The sequence below is a fragment of the Salarias fasciatus genome, chromosome 15 (assembly GCF_902148845.1).
Source record: "Salarias fasciatus chromosome 15, fSalaFa1.1, whole genome shotgun sequence".
NCBI classification, from domain to species: domain Eukaryota; kingdom Metazoa; phylum Chordata; class Actinopteri; order Blenniiformes; family Blenniidae; genus Salarias; species Salarias fasciatus.
The window spans coordinates 11,800,057-11,822,027 of record NC_043759.1 but is presented as its reverse complement, the minus strand read 5'-3'; the positions used below and the strand labels follow the sequence as shown (position 1 = coordinate 11,822,027).

The 21,971-nt window shown below is 43.6% G+C and overlaps 1 protein-coding gene across 6 annotated transcripts in view; it reads left to right on the top strand.

Annotated features, from left to right (window-relative positions):
• utrn (utrophin) overlaps positions 1–21,971 on the top strand; it is a 186,967-nt gene that overhangs the window by 139,149 nt on the left and 25,847 nt on the right. For all 6 annotated transcript variants that reach the window (XM_030110917.1, XM_030110918.1, XM_030110916.1 and 3 more), the window contains 8 exons: positions 2,792–2,853; positions 5,545–5,619; positions 8,520–8,721; positions 9,255–9,340; positions 10,799–10,956; positions 15,095–15,261; positions 17,317–17,428; positions 21,538–21,674. In XM_030110917.1, coding sequence (XP_029966777.1) covers positions 2,792–2,853; positions 5,545–5,619; positions 8,520–8,721; positions 9,255–9,340; positions 10,799–10,956; positions 15,095–15,261; positions 17,317–17,428; positions 21,538–21,674 — 999 coding nt within the window. The remainder of the gene's footprint in view (positions 1–2,791; positions 2,854–5,544; positions 5,620–8,519; positions 8,722–9,254; positions 9,341–10,798; positions 10,957–15,094; positions 15,262–17,316; positions 17,429–21,537; positions 21,675–21,971) is intronic.

Here is a 21,971-nt window from a genome sequence, read left to right as displayed (position 1 = left end):
CTCAGGGGCGCCATAAATTTAATCCCCCTCCGCCTGCTGCAGTTTCTCCCCGCGTGACCTCAGTTTGATTTGTTGATGCCTATTCTGAGTTGTCATTTAATGACTTTTGTGAAGGAAAATGTCACAAGAATTGTGCAAGATTCAAGTGGTTTTATCTCCAGACGCTGTCGATACGGGCTGGCAAAAATGATTACGGACTAGTTTTAATTGCCATTTCCCCGTTTTAATTTGCTTTTTAATCTGATGCAAACAAGCACTATGTATTTCTTTCATCAAGAGATCAATTATTAAAGAATTAGAGAAGAGAACTCAATATCTTTAATGCAAGTAATCACATTAGAGAAGTTGAATTTATAAAATATATTGCTTAATCACATGATTTTCTTATTTCTTTTTTTTTTTTTTTGCTTCATTAGAATTATTTGTGCCTTTCACCTCTTCTGTTAACTTCACATTTCCAACAGGCTTTCCTGCCCCTAATTAGATTTCTTTTCATAAATTGTGCCTTTTTGGATTCGATGTTGCCTGTGTTGTTGACAGATTTGTGAAAGCAGCGATCTGTCTTTAATCAAACAGCAATTAAAACCAGCTGATTTCTTTCATTGAGTCAAGATTCCAGGTCAATTTTAAAAAAACAGTGAAAAGAAAACATTTTTACTCAGTAAAATCACAAATAGAGGTGGGGGAAAGAGGGATTTTTGTCAGAGAATGGGAGGGGGGGGGGCACCTGCGCTGTGTTTGTGCCTGCAGCTCGGCACAAGAGGCGGATCAGCGATGGAGGGACAACTTGGTTTCCCGACTTGTAACTTTATAAACCAACAGCAGTGTGGTTGTGCCAATGCGGTGAACCCGTTTGGTTCAGCTCCAGGTGCCTTTGGTGTCTGTAACCATTCAGCTCAGTCAGGGAAGCTCGAAGGTTGACTTATGGTTGAGCTAAAAACTAAGTCTGGAAGGCTCCAATTGATTTTCACTACATTTCATTTTGGATGTTCCATGATTTAATAAAAGCTAAATCACCACTAATTCAAGAGTGATGATAGGTGGATGTTTTTTAAACCTCAGAAACCTGTGTGAATACAGATTGCAGCTCTGAAAACGTTTGGGTTTCAGGCTTCTTGGACCATCTTTAAGTTCACCGAGGAGTGTACAACTATTGTGTTTCTTTGAGCAGCATGCAAATATCTACCACAATATCTGTTTTTGTCCGCGCTCCGTGACAGTCTTTGATGCCTCGTCTCTCGTCTGTGAACGTTCCCCCACTGTGTTATCTAAACTGTGGCGGCTTTGTAGTAAGTGTGTCGTCGGTTTGCCTTTTTTTTTTTTTTTTTTTCTTTCCCTCCTACAGGACAACAAAAACATTGCCTAGGCATTACAAAGGGAAGGCGTTGAGGGGGAAACATTGACGACGGTTGAACTTGACAATTTGGTTGTCTTCGTCGGGGCTTTCATGTGCCGTGGATGGAAGCAGACGCTGTCTTTCTGTTGATGGAACCACTGCCTGCCTCGTGTGTGCACACGAATGTGACGCTGTTGTTTGTTGTTGTGTAGGGAGCTGATTTTTTTTCATCCCATTATCCCGCCGCTTCTGTTGTGTGTTTTTGATGTACCCTTCTGTTCTAAAAAGGTTTCTGTTGTGGCCTGGATGGCCTGTGTTCCTTGATCTCCTTTGTGTTTTTGAGGAAATCAGCATCAAAAGTTCCCATATATGTAATTCACTGAAAGCTTTTGATAGTTATACATATTTCTCTATATGTATATTCAGGCGTTAGTGATACCTGTCCTTCTTCGAAAGGGGTCGTTGGTCTGTAAAGTCATCGAATAACGAAGAACATCTTCCTATAAGCAGAACTTATGTGTCTACCTTGCCACTGTGTGTCTCAGTCAGCAGCACTAGACTTTACTTCCTGCAGACTGTCAGCAGAGAGCGAACCTTCACAGAACCCACAGGGGAGAGTCTGCATTCACAAACAGCCTTGTATTTCAAAAATCCGCTCACAGAAATCTCCCAGAATGTTCCACATGGATCAGAGTGTGGCCTCTGACAGCCAGGTGCCTTTCTGAAATGCACACGCACACACACACACACACACATACAGGAATGGCAAAGGCACATCCCAGTCAGCACAGGTCAGATAGACACACTTGATTGGTGCCTTCAGCTTGTGAGGAGTCTGATTTTTGCTGCCCTTTAATCTGTGAAGGCAGCCATGTTTGATCAGTTTTGGGACATGTCTTATTTATTTTGGCAGTGTTGGTTCTTAGGGAGATATGTTGAATTTATGTGTGTGTGTGTGTGTGTGTGTGTGTGTGTGTGTGTGTGTGTGTGTGTGTATGTGTGTGTGCAAGACTTCTCTCTGAAGCGTTAGTTACGACGAGAACTTGAAAACCAGCCTCCTTATGTTCACTTCCCCCGATGTTTTAAAAGCAAGCTCCTGTGGTGAAGAGAGGAATTCAAAATACGCGTCTGCCTTTTTGCATATTTTTATTGTTTCTATGATTTATGATTTGAAGAGGAGCCTTCAACCTTCCTAGGGCAGTAGCAAATGAATTAAGATGTTAATTATTTATAATTATTCCTACAGTTTTGAGTCCATACCATCAGACTTTGCCTCCATTTTGTGTTTTTATTCTTTTGTGCCGTCTTTTTCTGAATTGTTTAGTTTGTCCTTGCGTCCTTTTCAAAGTCCGGAAAGTGTCAAACAGAATCATCCTTTGTTCTGATGTGAGTGGCTTTTGTTCACTTTGTCATTTTCTCTTTAATCATTCTGTTTTTGCTTTTGGTGTTTTTCAGTCATCAGACCCAGACGACCTGCTGGGATCATCCAAAGATGACAGAGCTCTACCAATCACTAGGTAAAGACAAAAAAAAAAAAAAAGCCAACAACCCTGGTTTGCATAATGTCTAGGATCATCTTGTTTACTATTCATATCCCGTATATACTCTGTATTTGCCAGTTCTTTCAAAAATAGGATTGTCAGAAAGATGTCTCGCAGAATTACACCTCCGATGTCTTGCAGACTTCCAAAATCACATTTGAAATACATATCTGCAACATTTCCATCCAGAAAGTGTTCCTGTCACTTTGTGTAATTCAACACTCTCGGCATGAAAAAGCATTTCTTTTGTTCCAGAGCAAACTTTTCACTGTGTGTGTTGTACATAATTCAGAGTTGGGTGCGTTTGCTGAAAGGAGGTGTTGCTGCTGAATTTTTAAGTGTTATGTCTAGAAAGTGCTACAGGCAAGCAAAAAAAAAAAAAAAAAAATTATTTTGAAGCAATACTTATGCAAAACTATTTAAATATAAGCTAAAACCTTTTGATATACTGACTCCTATGAAGTTTCACCAGCGATCGTGGCTCTCAGTCGCAGGTACATTTGGTTTCATCTCGTCTGTGGCGTGCTAATTTAGCGGCAGCACGGAAGACTTTTATTTTAATTAATGAGACAAGTCATTATCAACTAAATTAACATAGAAATAGAAGGAAAAAACATTACTTTGTTAGACTTTAATTGACTCATTTGTAAGGCTAAGCATGATTGTCATCAGGAGTGAGCTGAAGCCGACAAATTCACCGACTCCTCAAACTTTATGAACCGGCTGTCTAAAATGGAAGCGAAGTGACCTCTAAGAAGCAGGGGAAGGAGTATAAAAACATATTCAAACGCTTTCTATTTGAGGGATTTCATTTAGAAATAGCAGTAAAAAGAACAATGGACCTGATGAACAAGAAAAAGTATTTCTGTGGAGAAAAAAAAACCCAGAATCCTCATTTGACTCCATTAAGTCTGTTGTTACTCTCTAATGTTTTGATGCAGGAGCAGATTCAAACAAAAAAAAAAAAAAATCACAAAAATCACTTTGCAAAGTAGCTTAAGACAGAGTTACTTTGCAAATGAGTGTTGTAGATAAATGTCAAAAGTTCTGCTATTTGGCTCCAGCCGCCGAAGGTGAAGTGTGGACGAGACGTCAGTGAACGGAAACATCGTGGAGGCTGTCAGCCCGAAAAGAGATTTGCTTCGAAGACGCTGCCGCGGCTTACCGCAAAAAAAAAAAAAAAAAATCCTACTTAAACTATTACGAGTGTGAGATGAAGCTTTTGGAGTGGTCCTCACAGTATGACTGACTCCCACATCGTTTCAAGTCTGGAGGTAACACGCTCAGTGATCAAGGGGAGCCTGAAAAACATGTCAGAACTTCAAGTGATCAAGTGAAGATCAGTGGGTGGAAGTACCTGAATCCAAAAGTGAGTCTTTTTGCTGCAAAACGGTAGAGAAAGCATTTGCGCGCTGCGGCGACGCCTGTCCAGATGGGGGGACGTTTGAAAATTATCTCACAATCCGCTTTTAGTTAAGGGGTCTCTCAATAGTTTATTATTCTCCATAACCGGTCGTCTCCTGAAGGATTTCAATATGTTTTTTTCTCAAATCAGATGCGCATATTTTCTCTATAACAAGTTTAGATAATTCGGTTTTCTAAGTAAATAGGTTAGAAAGCATTAGGCCCATTCACAGAGAACAAAATCAGAAAGTGTTTCACGGGATTAAATAGAAATTTTAATCAATTAAAACACAGCGTCAGTAATAGAATAGAGTCAGTTTAAAACAATTAGCCGAAGATAACTTTGACCTCATGTTTGTTCCACTTTAATCAGCACAATATCTTAGAAGATCATATAATTAGCATGCTTCATTGGATTCCTCGAGAGTCGTCAGCGCGAAGGGAAACATGGCAGCGTCGGGAAGAACATCGAGCAGTAAAACCACACAGTAAAAGCTGCAATGACTGTGGTGGCCCCTGTAAAAACGAGCCGCTAAATTGCTTGCAAATACTTGTAAAATAGGTCATTTGATCTTAAGCAACTCGCCTGATAAAGTAAAGGTCAAATAAATAAAAGTAACTGACTCCTTGCATTTACTCTCTATTTCAAACAGCTTTGATTGGAAATACTGGCAAACAGTAACTCTAACCTTTCTTGTTTTTGAAACTGAAGGAAGAATCTACATTATAAATACTGTCCTATGTTTGACCCAGTTGGTTAAAATTAAAGGCCTCTGGTCGTCAGTCAGCCGGTTCCCGGTCACTGATCGGTGATCCTGCTCGCCCAGGTCTCACCCATCCGGCTCATTTGCTCGTCAACTTCATGAAAAAGTGCGCCCTGATCCCTCCCCTCGCTCCGACACCGCGTTAATATCCGTGTGCGTGTCTTTGGCCCCGCTGGGATGGCCGGTCCGGCTGCTCTGTAATGAGCGGCGGCCCAGTAAGTAATAACCTGTGAAACTTTGGGAGCGCTTGCTGCGGGCCGGCGGCTCGACAAATAGCACGGGCCCCCGCTGAGCAGAACTCACTAACCTAATTACACAGTCCGCATTAGCGCCCGCTCCCCTCCGCCGTCTCCACAGACAGTAACTAACACCGCCAGATTTCACTGAAGACAAAGGTCCTGCGTGTGTGTTTTGCGGAGAAGGCGGGCTTCTTTTTCAGTTGGTTTTCAGATTTCCTCGTGTCCGTTTACCTTTCATCTCTGTCTCTCCCCGCCCGCAGCCGACTTGAACAATGTGAGATTCTCTGCATACAGAACAGCCATGAAGATCCGCAGACTCCAAAAAGCACTGTGCTGTAAGTAAAACACACACGCACACCTGTATACTTTGGGTTTTTTGTTTGCTTCTTTTGATGTTGTGGTCCGGTGCGGGGGTGCGGTGCTGATTTTGAGGCTATGCCAGATGCAGTGTGAGAACGACACTGCATCCGAGGAGATTTTGGCCCTAAATTGACACAAACACACACACACGCCGCACGAGTTCCTGTGTCGATGTGTCTTGTCGACAAACCATTGCAGCTGGTGGTTGTGTTCAGCCTGTTGAGCACAGTCTTCATTTCTTGTGAACAGGTGCGATTTTGTTTTTAGGGGGATTTTTTCTTAAGCTTGAAGCCTTTTTTTTTTTTTTGGCGAAAAATGTTGTTTTCTGAACACCAGAGCTGCTGTTTACTTGTATTGTAATAGGAGCTTTGAGAAAGGTGGCTATTACCCACAGTCTCAGGGGCCTGCTCTCAAGCCCATCTCCACACACACACACACACACACACACACACTCTGCAGGTACACGTAGGCTCTCGCAGCAGCTTCTTGGCTCCGCTTTGTGTAATAATGGTGACAAATGTTAACTATTATCCAGCTTTGGACGTTATCATCACAAGAAGCACGGCTCGCCCACACTCTTTATTTAGGTTACACCGTGCAGGACACTCTCTCTGTACTGTGCGCCACTACAGGCTCCAGAAGTACATCAAACCTCAGGCAGGTGTGTGTACTTGTGGGTAATCGTGGGTAGCAAAGTGAGTTGTTGGTCGCTAATGACTTTGGATGATTCGGGTGTTTTACTTTTACTGTCTCGCCGTGCTTCCCCCCGATCTTCTAGCGTCTGTTTGTGACAGGAATGCATTAGTCTGAGTGATTTCGACTTGGGGCGCTGCAATTCAATTCCATCCATTAGATTAGAAAAACCACCGCACGGGCAGCGCACATACAAAAACACACAAACATGGGAATGCGCAGGCACAGCAGAAGGATCAGGACTTATTGGTTATTAGCCTGGATTCATGTGGAATCTCTGCTTGGAGACCCATGAGTGCCTATTTGTTACTGTGTTTCCGCGTGCCTTTGTGCAGCAGAAAATCGCACTCGCACACACAGGCACACTCTCACACAAACACAGGCGCACACACATACACACATGCACATGACAGGGAAACTATAAAGTGGCTAATTGGGTTAAGTCTGTGCCAGGGGGGCTGGAGTAGCACAAATGAGCTCGCATCGCATCCCACTAATGTGCCACAGCCTCTCAGCTTCATATCTGACTGTTAAATGACAAAAGCTGGAGAGAAGTAAAAGTTTTCCTTTCTGATAGCATGACCGGCCCGCTGTGGCCGCTCCGCGTGGATCACTCCGGTAATTAGTGCCGTCTAGGGAACAAAGGGGGAGGAGACACAAGTGAGGAGAGGCGAAATTGTCATGAATTAGAGAAGAGTTGGAATACTGTGAGGGAACGTCGTCCAGGGTCAGAGGAAGATGTGCAGAGAGAGGCTGTAATCAACTCACTTTCCATCAAGTCATGTCAAAAAAACATGGCATTCAAAAGGTTGACAGTTTATTTCTTCAGCATGGATTTAAAAGTTATGCACACAATAAAATCAGCTTAAAGGAGCAGTTTCACATTTTGTGAAACTTGCTAAGTGTTTGTTCTCTGAGTTTGAGGCTGACTGCAGTGCGTGTGATAACATGCAGTAGTGTTGGCTGAAATTATTTCAATTCAGACTCATATGAAATGTAATTTCTTGCCAGCACTGCTGTTTTTCATACTCTGATGAAGCGGCCCAGGTTGTTAAAGAAAAGCAGCATAAGACCCGATGGAAGAAAAATCATTAATATATTCAGGTACATTGATTAACAAAGAATAAGGAGAGGCAGAAAATATAAACCACACTGAATGTGCAAATAAGGCATCTTTTGAAAACACAAAGGGGCCAACATGGTTATTCTCAAATTAAACAAAAACAATAATAACCACAAAGGAATCACGGCAATATTAAAGAGGGAAGCAAAAGCAAGAGTCAGCTCGTTGAGCCGGAGTTCCCATGGCGGAGAACTCTGAGCAAACAAAGAGTAATCTTAACAGTAACAACCACAAAGACAGGGGCATCAGGAGAGACGAGCTGTTTGGTGTGACGGGCTCCTGGCTGCGATTGGTCCGTGCTCCGAGTCTCTGCTCCTATCAGAAGGTCATCGAGGACAGAAGAAGGAGACGCGTGCAGCTTTTCTACCAAAGAAAGTAACACCACTGTTTACCATAAAGAGACGCTGGACACAAATGAAGCATGTTTTTCTTCTGGTCTCCTTCACAGTAATGATATTCTCCCAAAGTTGCTGGATGTGGATGAGCCTGTCTTGCTTAATTTCCTGCCTTTTCGCTCAGTCTCCCCTACATTCAAGCTTCATTACTGAGCGAGAGAAACCTACAGGACAGAACATGATGCTACCATAATTGAGATACTGAAATATAAATAATATGTCTTCTTATTTCAGTCAGTGGAGATGCAGGCAACAGATTAGATTACGGCAAAAACATCCTGCACCTAGCCTGACTCTGATGGGGTTTTTTTTATTTATTTTTTTTTGTTTATCTTTTTTTTGGTTCACATTTCTGTTTTAAATCAATATTTCACTGCACTGCTCTCTGTCTATGCTCCCAACAGGCCAACACACTTAGTAGTTTTGAACTATATTGGACAAAATGTGATTCATAACTGTATTGTTGAAATACTTCCATGAATATTCGTCACAGTTTTTGGCCTCACTCTCTTTCCAGATTTAATGGGGTTCTCTGTAAAACTGTGTTTCAGCTGGAAACTGAGTGAACAAGTAGGGAAAGATTACTGATGGCCCTGTCTCCGTGTCCTCGTTAACTTTCTCCCTCTCTTCTCTGCCATCTCTCTTTCTAACACCCTGTCCTCAGTGGACCTGCTGGACCTCAGCGTTGCCCAGAACACCTTCGAGCAGCACAAGCTCACCAACAACAGCCAGCTGCTGACCGTTCCGGACGTCATCAACTGCCTGACGTCCATCTACGACGGCCTGGAGCAGGAGCATAAAGACCTGGTCAACGTGCCGCTCTGTGTCGACATGTGTCTCAACTGGCTGCTCAACGTTTACGACACGTGCGTGAGCCGCCTGCTTCACATTCAGGACAGGGATTATGGGTCGGACAACGTGCTTTCCCCACAGCGACGTCGGCATCAGAGTGCCAGAACATCGCATGCGGAATTTAGTTTTGAGAATTTCTTGAATCAGATCGGCCAGTCGTTTCTGTTGTTTATGCATAAATGCAGTTCCCCCCCACTCATTAGCATGCAAATGAGTGTTTGCTGTGTTTCTTTGGGAACAAACATACATACACACATTTGTAAATATAGCCTGAACAGTGTGAACATACAGCACTCCCTGTGCAATCATGTGTGCGTCCACATTTTGTTAGTACTCTTACTAATCTATAAAATGTCTGTACATGAAAAGTGCAATTATAAATTTCACAGCTGGAGGGCCGTCCTATTCAAGGTGCATTACGACTTTCTGTCATTCCTACTGTACGTAATTAAGACTGGAAATGAACTGAACGCGTACAAACATAGACGTGAGACAGGCTTCACGCCCACGGCACACATGACTGATTGCTCTCTGGGCTCGTCTGCAGCGGCCGCAGCGGGAAGATCCGCGTCCTGTCCATGAAGATCGGCTTGCTGTCTCTTTCCAAGGGGCACCTGGAGGAGAAATACAAATGTAAGTGCCAATGAGAAGGTGATGTATTTGCTGATGTGCACACACATTTAAATACCCCACCACCACCACCACCACCACCACCACCACTGTACTGGCCAGCTTTCATCCCATGCCACTCCACCACAGCTGTAATCCCAGCAGTATTAATCAAACTCACAGTAAGAGAGAGAGAGAGAGAGAAGTTCTGGAATGGTTCGTCTAATTGGATGAGAGACCTCCTACGCATCCCCCCCCTGTTCTTTATTTAATTTTCCATTCTGATTTATTTTTGAGGATTAGGGAGCGTGAATATAGGCTTGCTGCACTGGGAGGAGACTGTCATTTTGGCTTCCTGCTCTTTGTTTCTGCTGCTTTATCTCTCCGCTGTCTCTCGCTGTCGCTGCTCACACCACTGTTCATCTGTCTAACACGTCCCCTTTGCTTTCTGTCCTATCTCTCTCACTCACTCTGGCTTACATTCTCTCTTCGCACCTCGCCTTCCCCTGTTCTCCTTTTCCTCCTTTTCTCTTGCCATCGCATGGACTCCTTCCCTGAGCCTATTCGTTCCACTGGCAGTTTCTATTAGACTGAGAAGGGTATCAAGCACGGTTGATTGCATCCCAACTCCTTTACTTTTCTTCGGAGTGTCATTGACTGTTGTTCCCATGCAAATAGCGGCGCCGGGGCACGCACAGGTCCATGCATCCACCTAATCAGTCGTGGAGTGTGTCACATGTATTCAGTAGGAGATTTAGGGGTTGATCACTTGCAGTCAGAGGTGCGCATGGCCACACAGTCTCTCACACACACCAACACACACACACACACAACCACACACACACAGATATCTAAAACAGGGGCTGGCATCCGGGCTGGGCTTCACACAGAGATCAAAGACAGCTGCAAGCGGAGCAGAAAGACCTGTCATGCCCTTCACTGTTTTTCTGAATTACCCGTCTCTGCCCCCCCTCGCTCACTTTTTGCATGAGCTCTGGCGATGTTTCATGGCTTCATCTTAAGAAAGAAAGAAGGAAAAAAAAAAAAAAAGGAATCATGCTGTCAACACGTTCACCGGCCAAGCCAGTGTGTCACCAGGCTGGCAGCCATATCCTGAACACTCCTGTCAATCTTTGTGTTGAGGTCTTGGACAGTTAGAGGCAGAGAGGGAGAGATTAGACTGGGTGGGAAAGGAAAAAGAAAAAAATAAAAAGTCTGGCACGAAAGAAGTAAGGCAGAAGAAAGATTAAAAAATGCAACCGTTTCCCGATTCTCTCTGCATCCTCCCAACCTCCTACAACCCACATATACATAGTACACTGTTCCTCCCACTCCCTGCTATACATCACTCTCTCTCAACCTACATCTATTTTTATCCGTATCTTTCACTGGAAATATCACCCACACGCTCAGACTTGTATCCCACTCCCTCTCTCTCTTTTCTCTTCTTGCTCACTCCGCTTCACTCCTCCACCCTCGCAGACCTCTTCAGCCAGGTTGCGTCGGCAGGTGACACATGTGACCAGAGGCAGCTCGGCCTGCTGCTTCACGAGGCCATCCAGATCCCCAGGCAGCTGGGGGAGGTGGCCGCCTTCGGGGGATCCAACATCGAGCCCAGTGTCCGCAGCTGCTTCCAGCATGTACGTACACACAGAAATGCACACAAACACACACACGCACACACTGGGACACACACTTCTCAAAGGATACAGCAACACGTAATTAGTCACAAGAGGGGGAAATAAAGGTGACGTCAGTTCAGCTGCTTGTAACTACTTATGCAAAATGGGTTGTTTTCACACAAACAGAAAAGCTAGATTTAAACTTTATTTAGAGCCTACAATCATTAGAATCGGTCAAACAGGTGCAGACTTGTTAACCCTCCACAGGATTCTCTCATGTTCGATTTCTTTCTCATAAATTCTCATGAAGGACCAGTTATATGTCTCTACTTTCAATCACTGTGTCTGCTTTTGATGATTTTTTTTTCTGGAAATAAGCACATCGATACAGTGATTTCAAGTATTTTCAATAGATATCAGGTTTTTAATGTTTAAAATGACCAGGATGATTTACTATGAGGAGTAATTTACACATTTTGGCAGCACAGAGCAGCCTGTGGAGGGAGCAGAGACATGCGTTCACATTTGTAATTAGAATCACGGTCGACGGGTCTTTTCTGTGGGCTCCTGACAAGGCTCTTAACCCTCAGCTGCGCAGGTTGTGTGAGGACTGAATCATGAAACTTACCAATCTAAGATGGATTTTACTGACCTTCTTCAGTTCAACATTCTTTCATTCCAATAATGATCAGATGATAATAAAACTGCACTCAATTCAGGGAAATATTGAGATAAATGTGATATTTTCCTTCATATTTCTGTCAGGAAGACTGAGTTACTAAACCATAAATGTAGCGATTTTCAATCTTTCAGTAAACAGGAGTTTAAGGAAATAGTCACAGATGCTGTTCACAGTAGAAAACAGATTTTCAAAATGCTCATGTGAAATTTATCATTGGGGTCACTCAGCAAGCAGAAGCTCACCAGCTGCTTTTATTACTGCTGTAAGCACTAACACTGAATAATATATAAGTCTGTTATATTGGCCTATTCAAAAATAAAGATGCCCAAGGATTCCTTTAAAAAAGAATTATATATGTATGTCTGAGGGATATTCCCTGTCAGTTTTATGTTTCTGCCTTCTCTCACGGCTTAGAGATGCTTGTAAAAAAAGAAAAATATCTGAGGTATTTATCCAGAGAAGATTTCATGCATGACCTCTGGTTTGTCACACTGACTGAGCTTCTCTGCGATGTGAATCAGCACTTAATCTGATCCAGTACCCAGAAGTTTGCACAGCGTAAGCTCCAACAAGATAGTGAGGCTGTTGTGCTGCTTTGCAAAGAGCTAGATCTATCCCTGCCAACTCTTACCCACGGGTTTGACCGTCTTTATGTATTTTTTAATGTGGAGTTTTTACAGTCGGACCAACCACGGATTTGCTAAAGTAGCCTGAAAGGGGTCTGATATCGGTAACTGTTCTGGACAGGATGGTCGCTGCTATTCGAGATCAGGATTCAGCACTGCCTCCAAGAGCTAATTGTCATTAAACACCTCAGTTTCCCGTGTTTCCCCCCAGCCTCCTATCATCTGCCTCTTTCCATCCTGTAAAAATCGTTTAGGATTTAGGCTCTGCTGACCAACCATGAAACCTCAAATAGCCTCCAGTCTTCTGCTGGCTGTCCTCTGGTGTTTTACTGCAGCCAGCTAACCACTTTTCTCGGGGTTTATCTCTGGACGTTACCGGCATTTAATGATGTCTCCATCCCATGGCGCATCCGTTTCATTTTTCTCACTCTGTCTCTCCTTGCGCATGCTTCAGCGCTCATAAATGGGAGCCAAACATTAAAATTAGGATGCTATAAATTTTCTGTGCCCGCAAACCCCCAAAATAGCAGCGAGGGGCCATTTTGCATCTTTCCCAACAATGCAAAGGGAAGAAATTAAAATTTTTACTGCCTGGCAGAGAATTCGTGCTCTTCGTCATCATACACGCCTTTGCTCATGAAGAAGTGAACAGGAATGAATGCACACTGGGAAAGGCTGACAGACCTGGTGGTGAATTGGTTTGCCAGCTGCAGTCCACTTTCCCATTAATCATTTAATCATCCAACCAGGTTGGCAGGTGGAAACCAGACACAAGAGCTCCCTCCCTCATGCGCTCTCATTTACACACTCATGCACACGGACGAGCGGAATCCAGTGCCACCTGTGTGTCACTTTGCCCCGCCAGTGACCGCGCAGTCACCCAGTCCATTTCTTTTAATGGGCGCGTGATGAATGAGCTGCGGCGCCGCGAATATGGCCTCTCTCTCTCTCTCTCTCGCTGTCCCTCCGTCGCCCTCCTCCCATTCGCCCGTCCGTCCGCCCAGCCATCCTTTCAGCCCGGCGGTAATTAATCTGTAAGTGCCATAATTCTGCCATTAGACGTTAAAGAGGAGGGAGAGAAGGCGAAGATGAGACTAAAGTTGAGACGGAGAGATTGTGCAGGGGAAGGTCAAACTGAGAGGTGGAGGGTGCGAAGACCATTTCAGACGTCAGCGGGTGAAGAATTCGCTGAAGGTTTCCCGTATCTTTTCCAGAGCCGTAACCCGATCTTCCAAAGCTAATGTCCCACAAACCAGGAAGAAGAAAGCAAACAATCACAGTTTTTTACCAGTTAGTCAAATGGTTTATGGACGACACTGTTGGAACATATTTTCATCACTTTAGCAGTCTCAAGGCACTTAACGCCATTTTCATTCAGTCATATTCATTCATTCGCACATGTTTGTTCGGACAAGACAACAATTCATTCTATTCTCTTTTTCCGTGATGTCAATAATCTGTATTTATATAACAACTTTCATACCCAAAGTGCATCAGATAACAAAAAACAGAACTATTCCCTGAGGCTAAGGCATAAAAGACAGGACTGGATGATTAAAAAAATAGTTCTTTGAAAAGTAACAAACAAAACAAAAAAATAACATGTAGTCTTTCTTAAACCAGCATTTCTTTGTGCAACTTAAAAATGAAAAAAAAAGGATGGTTGCTAGAATTTGAATACAACTTAAATAAGTTTACTTTTGCCATCTTGTACCAGTTTTGTCTTTGTTTTTCTGAGAACACTTTTTGGTGCTGTGAAGACATTTTTCTGTTCGCATAAAGAATGTGGGCTTATCTCACTCTTGAATATGGTTTTGAAAACCAACTGAATTTTAATTGAAAAATTGAATCCCTCATTCCAATTTCCAGGTTTTGAACGCATTTCTTTCTGCTCGTGTGAATTTATTTTAAGGAGGATATGCTAATAAAGTCAGAGCCCTCTATAGTCTTGAGCGCCATAAGCCTTGAGAAAGGATCAGGGGGAACCCACACACACACTCTCCCATTTGAATATTCTCTCCTCTTATTGCAGAATGTATTCTGCCCTTTGTTGCATTTGGTGCCCTTTTTGTCTGTCAGAGACGATGGAAAGGTTGCCTTTGATTTGTTTAGCTCTAACAGCGGCTCTGTCGAAGCTTCTCACTCTCTCTGTTTGGCTTTTCCAAGTGCCTCATTATAATCCAAGATGGCGCTGAAAAATACCGCCGCATTCATTAGTTTTGTGCAGGTAGGGTTTTCTTGCGAGAGGTAATTCAAAATGGATAGATCAAACCTTGTCTAAGTTGATAAAGAGTTATAGTTTCTCCAGCGATATAAAGAATTTAAACCATCCTTAAATGTTCAAACGGCCTCTGAAGCGTTTTCAAAGCACCGTCTACTTTGAAAGTAACATCCCCGGAAAGTGTTAAGCAGCAGTTAAGAGTAGGAGTGAGGAGACATTTTCACAGTTACTTGCTCAGAGCTTCATGGCTGATTGCACAGCGATGGTCATGGAGAAGGACACGGAGGGAGTAAAAATCAATCAATGTTTACTGTAAGATATTTCTACTAATAAACATGAATAAGGAGCTCGTAAAAGTTCTTTTTAGTCTTGGTGCACAATTCAAAGCCGTATTACTCCTTTGGGACTTGTCACTTTAATGTGTATAGTCATCCTAAATTTGTCTGCATCTTTATTAGCTGTGTGGTAACAAGTCAAGACTTACAGCTTTTTTTTTTTTTTTAATGTCTATTCTGCACAATCCTCCCAGGAACTTCAGTTTATTCGCTCCGTTTATTAAAACTTGAACCCGGATAAACTTTGATTTTTCCTCCCAACTCTTAACTCTTCCTCTTTTTTTACGACCAGGTAACCAATAAGGTGGAGCTGGAGCCGCGGCAGTTTATCGACTGGATGCGCCTGGAGCCGCAGTCCATGGTTTGGCTTCCCGTCCTGCACAGAGTGGCGGCGGCGGAGACGGCGAAGCATCAGGCCAAGTGCAACATCTGCAAGGAGTGTCCCATCGTCGGCTTCAGGTAAACACGCTCGCCCCCACGCGCTCGTAATTCAGCATTTAAGTTGGCATTTATGGAACAGACGAAATGAAGAGCGGTAATGAACTGTGCAATTTGTAACAGTGCACACACACACACACACTCACACTCGCACACACACTTTACCCAGTATGGCACTGTTCTACGTTGTTCTCTCCTGGTTGGGCATAAAGGGCAGATCTGCTCTGGAGGGCAGGCATTTATCTAAATGTCAGCAGCTGATACACCACTGACTAAATACCATCCCAAGGTTCGCACTAAAACATGCCGACGCTCTCACAAACACGAGGAGACACACAAACATGCGACGCAGAGCCGCGTTCGGAAAAAGTTCAAAAACAACCAGCCGCTTGACGAACATCCACACCTGATACTCGGCGCTGCTGACAATCACACACACCTGTAGCTCTCAGTCACCCCTTGATGAATTACACTCAGAAAGGAGGATCAACAGCTTTTGTCAGGGTCCAGTGTTCGCCTGACCACACTTGGATCCTGGTTTTTTCTCAGGCCGGATTGTTACTGAGCTAAATGAAGCGGGCTGGCAGGGACGTCCTCTTCACATTCCTTGCTTTGCCAGCAGAAAGAGAAACACATTCAGACATTTGATGAAGCACACATCTCCCGAGTTCTGTCATTGATGGATGGGAGCAAGCGACATGAGGAGGGAAAGGCAGGGAGCGAGAGAGAAAGAGGAAGGAAAATGCATCGCGGGCGTTTTGTGTGGTCTTGAGACATGGCGCCGGCGCTGGTACAGATAGATGGAATTTTTTTTTTCTTTGTCTCTCACGGTTTTTCACCCAGCTCGGTGCAGGGATCACGGAGCACTCAGAATTTAATGGATAACGTGTCAACAGCGTGTTTACACTAGATAAATGTCAACTCATCAGCTACAAATTTTGCGGGGTCGTTAACAAGCAGCTGAGCCTCGTTCAACATGCACCATTTCCTGTGCGTTCAAGCAGACCTGTCCTGTTGCAGACTCACTGCCATAGTTGGACCTGAAAGCAGTAATTAAAACTCTGTGGCTTTGCATGGCGCAGTTTATCATTCCTATGATGTGGGATGAATGAAATCCACTCCAGTGCCCAAATAGGTTGAATGTCTCAAAATTTGCCGTGTACCAAAATAATCAGCGAAGAACGTGAATAAAGTAGCAGCGCCATTCAGAGACACACGGCAGTGTGCAGAGAGCAACACGTTGCACAAACTCCAGGGAAAATCCAATCTTTAAATACTTACCTGATCAAGTTATAATGTTAAAAGTTTTCTTAACAGATAAGGTGCAGTCGCCTTTGATGTACCGACTGAACTGTTCCGTTAATTAACTAAATCTGCCTGTGGTCCGTCTGTCTTAATTTGTCCTGAACGAAGGTGACTGAGCGCTCCTTCTCTTATAGGAATATGCTACTTGTCAAATATGTAAATGGCGCATTTGACTCGGTGGCGTCGTGCGCACTGTTGCATCCTTTGATATATGAGCCTCTCTCCTCTCTCATCAGTCAGCTAACCTTGGGAGAGCTGGAGAGGAGAGAGAGATAAAAGACTTAAGCTATTATGTCTGAATGGCTGCTGTCTCAATTTAGTTGTTAAACGGCCTTCTGGCTGAGACGACTGCTGGGAACAGCGTCCCCACAGTTGTTGTTGCTCACTGTTGTGCTGGAAATCCGATAGTCTGTCACTCTGCCAGGATATTTTACATACATGTGTGAACGTGTGCGAGCTGAGGATGATGAGAGAGTGACAGTCGAGTCTTCAGGAGACTTCTGTGAGACTGGAGATGAGTAACAGGTGGCATTATAGCGCTAATATTTAGTCACATGGAAATAGATTATATTTTCTCCTCCAGAGCTTCATCCTGAGCACACACAGTTAAATCTTATCTATTGTCCCTATAAGGGAGATATTTCCTCTCGTGTGATCGAGAAAGCCAGGCACACACACACACACACCCAAATCACCTGAGGACACGAAAGTGCCGCCGACACACAGAACTTCCCGACTCACCTCCCGCCTCTCGCTCCCTCTGCTCTTCAGGTATCGCAGTCTGAAGCATTTCAACTACGACGTGTGTCAGAGCTGCTTCTTTTCCGGGCGCACCGCCAAGGGCCACAAGCTCAACTACCCCATGGTGGAGTACTGCACACCGGTGAGACACACACACACACACACACACACACACACACACACTCTGACATATGTTCAGTCGCTCATATCTCACAGCTCCTTTCCACATTTCCGCGCAGCCCTCTGAGCCATTTAATGAAAGCACTCAAATTTACACGTCACATTTCTGACATTTGCTGCCCCCAGAACCGTATTTCTGCTTTATGTCAAGTGACTCCTCAGATCCGCGCCTGTCTGAAGAACTGACGTATTTCTGGAGACTTTCAGTTCCTGCATAAATTCAGTCCACTCCCATATTCGCTGAAAGCATACCAGTGTTTTTCATTCCCGTCTTAGTCTCAACAATATTTGTTTATTGCGCAGCGTTTAAAGACTCCCGGCCTTATCTGGCACTAAAGGTGTCCACGCTTTGCTGACAGGATGAAATTTTTAAGTCTCGCTGGAGGGATTTCTCAGTCCGTCTTGCAGTCAAGCTCAGTCATGTTGTGCAATCAATAGAGCCGTTAGCTCGCAATTGGTTTTCCAGTTCATCCGAAAGGTGCTGGGTAGGGCTCGGGTCAGTGCTCCGTGCAGCCCAGTTAACTTTCTCCTCTCCAAACTTAGAAAACTATCTCTGAGATGCCGTCTTGTTTGGAGGGGCCAGACCACAAAGTTGGGAGTTCATTTACTTTCTCGAGCTGCGCCGGCTTGATTGTTTCTGTCCCGACGTCCATCTTGAAACCTCTATTCCCAGATCTTTACGCGAAGTGATGAAAGTGAGTTTTATGAGAGGCCAGCAGAGGCCATGAGCTGTTGCAGCCGAGTTGGCCGCACACCATCGCTGAGTAAATGGGACTCAGAGTAACTGTGAATTTTATAACGAAGCTGACAAAGAAACAGTCATAACGGTGGATTGCTTTGTTGGCAGTCCCACAGACACAGAGCAAGGTTAGCGTTGATGGTGTCGGATCTCTGTGTTTCCTGGACTTGTACGCATGTAAACAGATATTTATCTCTGAGATCTGCTGCACAGAATTCTACCAACTTGTCCCACAATCCGTCCTCCCAAAAGGCCTCTGGATTAATTTGAATCCGCTTGAACAAATAATAAAATACTCGAGGCTCTCTTGGGTCTTTTTTATAATTTCTGTCAGAAAGCAATATTTCGCTTAACTACAACTCAGAGAGGAGAATATTGGAAAAAAGGGAGAGCGGCAGAATTGAACATTGCTCCCTCTTTCTCAATTTGGATTCCTCACTTGCGGCTAACTTCTTTCAATATTGCTTCACGTCATACTCTGAGTGACTCAAGTTTCTCTCCATGTTCCTCATTTCTGTCTTTTAATTTGCTTTTTCAATTTTGCAAATGGGATAGATATTGACCTGCGAGCGGCAGCTTTAGTGAGCGGTGATCATTCTTCCGAGAGTTAAGATAGCCAGCAGCCGACTGCTCCACCTTTGAACGAACGGTATCTTATTTTCAGCCCCGCTGCGGCAACAAATGCTTTACCTGTTGCGAAAATATTATCGCTGCGCTGGAGTGAATTAATCATTCAGGACTGATTGTCATTAGGAAGAACGACGGTAATCAGAGGGAGGTCAACTGTTTGCCTTTGCTTTTTTTTCTTTTTTTGTTTGAGCCTCATCTCGTCATGAAATCAGCCTTATTATGCGTTCTGTCAGGAATCTTATTGATTTTACCTGCAGTAACTTAAATGTTTCATAACTGTAATGAGGTGTGATTCAAATTCAGCACATCTACATGTACAGGTTGTGACGGGCGCACACTGAGGGCGTTCCCGATGGTGAGACGCAAATTGAATACTTATTTTTGTCACGTTGAATATCAAAAATACCAAATGCATCGATCTGGGAGTTGAGAAAAACCCAGTACTGATGCACCCAGTGCTTCCATCAGGTGAAAGGCCCACCGGGGAACTTCAGGTGCATCTCACATGCCAGCAGCGCCGTTAGCCATTAGCACTCAGGATGAGAAAACAAGACAGCCGGAAAAACACATGAAGCCCCAGACAGAGTCGGAAACACGACTTTCACAGCAGAGTAAATAAAACCCATCGAATCAATGCATTTTAAGTGTCAGGTAAAGCAGCTAACTATCAGTCATTTACTCATCCAAATCTCATCATACGAGCCCGCTTTATATTGGGATTATTGGGTAATAAATTGTTAATTTCTGCTACTTAAAGGTTGAACGTTTGGTGCAACTGTTATACACTTTCACACCCTTACTTATTCAGTAAGTGGTATTTTATTACCTTTACATTAAATTCTGTTTTCCTAATGTATCAATGAAGTGGCGTTACCTTTACTTATCTATAAATCATAAAAGCAACCCCCTCCTCTGCAACTATCTCTCGCTCTGGTTTCGCACGTCGTGCACCTTGCATGTATCTTTACCTTTGTTAGAGAAACACTGAAAAGCCCTCCTTGACTCGCTTGGAGTGGATGCTGGGGTGGAGCCACTACAGGCACAATGAGGGTGATTTTTGCTGGAGAGGAGTAATCACTGTGGCAGAGAGCTCCTCCATTTGAAAAGAGACGCTGATAATGGCCGACTGGATGCTGCAGAGCTCGTGGCGGCTACGTCACAAGACAAAAGATTGTGTGAAATGATTAGATGGATGCTTATCAGCCGTACAGTTGGAGCCCGTTGTCAGGAAAACAGCCAGGGCTTGTCGCCGTCACCCTGAAAAATGGCCGCGGCTGACGCACGGTGTACGGTAGACGTGTCGGTGTAATCGACGGGAAATTGTGTCAGGAGAAAGGAAGCAATAAAGCCAAATGTTAAAGGACAGAAAGTGAATCGCTGTTGCTTTCTTTTCAAGTGGATCATACAGCCGAGGGAAACCTTGAAAACAGCTAACTGAAATCTCAGTAAAAGGCTACGCGAAACTCATAAGCAGCTTTATTGTGCCTCAATATAGTGGAGATTTGTTGAAAAGAAGTCTAAGCCAGCAGATCACAGTTGTATTCCTCCTGGCGAAGGAAAATGTAATGAAAAACTCATCTGAATCAGTTTATTGTGTCGTTTTGAATCCCACAGTTCAGCCCGACTTCTCTCAACACCTTTATTTTGGATGTTTTTATTGTTTGTTTTTTTTATTTCTTCCGAATATATCAGTATATAATGCACAATTGTATTTATCTTACACTCCAAACCCACACAAAATTGTGTTTGAGTTTTATGCTCGAGAACATCAAGTTTACATCGAATAACAGTGTGAGACTTGTGAGATTTAATTCCTTCTCTTTACCATACTGGGGTTTTTTGTTTATTTTTTTATTGTTGCTATTTGATTGGGTTCTTTTTATTTCCTCAACTACCACTGGGCTTATTAATGACATTGAAAAATTCATACAAAAAGGAGGCTCTGCTGTGTGGATTTGCTGTAATTGCAGTGTTTTTGCCTTTCTTTACACAAGATGCTGGTTTTGGTTTTGACCGCTTGTTAATGCTGCGCTTAGCAAATATTTCGGTGGCCTCGTTTGTAGCCACATCATTATTTCATCAACTCAGTTCAGCTCCGACTCTGGGGATCTAATCTTCCATGCCCCTCACTTTCATGTTTACATATTACCTTTTCTGATAAATTCAAGAAACCCAACTCCTAAATATCGCCGCGCTATAGAGGATGCAGCTCTCACTCACACTCACAAATTCCTCAGCAGCTTTAGTGCAATTGTTTTATAATTGCTGTTGTCTAGCTCAGGCTAGCATCTTAAAATGTGAGGATTAGTCAATAATCCAAGTGAACTCAATGCAGTCTGTTCATTTCCGTCTATCTGTCAGCTGTGAGAGTTGCGCTTTTCGCTCTGTGTGTGTGTGTGTGTGTTCAGCACTAGTCTGAGGATTTTCTCGGTCTCTGGTCAGACTCTGGTGGTAATTTGCTGTTTGCTTGCGTAGCAGAAACCACTTCTGCAAAAGGAACACCTTTCGTAAGTATCTAATTAGCCAGCGCATTTACTTCCATACAAATGCTCCTATGGATTATCATTATTATGTGCACACAAGAGTCTGAGGAAATGCTTAAGCTAGCATTTACTCTTGAAAAAAGTTTGATAAAAAAAAGAAACAAAAACACCTTTTTAATTTTTATTTTTTCCTCTTTCTTCCCGTCTTTACTCCTGTAGACAACATCAGGCGAGGACATGCGAGATTTCACCAAAGTGCTGAAGAACAAATTCCGATCGAAGAAGTACTTTGCTAAGCATCCGCGGCTGGGTTACCTCCCCGTGCAGACCGTGTTGGAGGGCGACAACATGGAAACGTAAGTGCAAATCTGATTGCTTCATTCAATGAAGTACAGTGATTGCAAATGTTTGTTGACACACGTGAATATATACACTGATCAAAAAAATATTCACTTTCTGCCTCATATATTTCCTTCTGACAGTGGTCATAATGTTATGGCTGATCATGGATGCAGCGTTTGCCACCGCCTTTCGTGACACCTTCCACTCGTTGTGCAGCAGCTTTCCGGTCGATCTAATTGTTTACAGGAATAACTCAACACCTTCTGAACATCTTGTTTATTTGTCAGCTTGCAGCGAAAACACACACACAC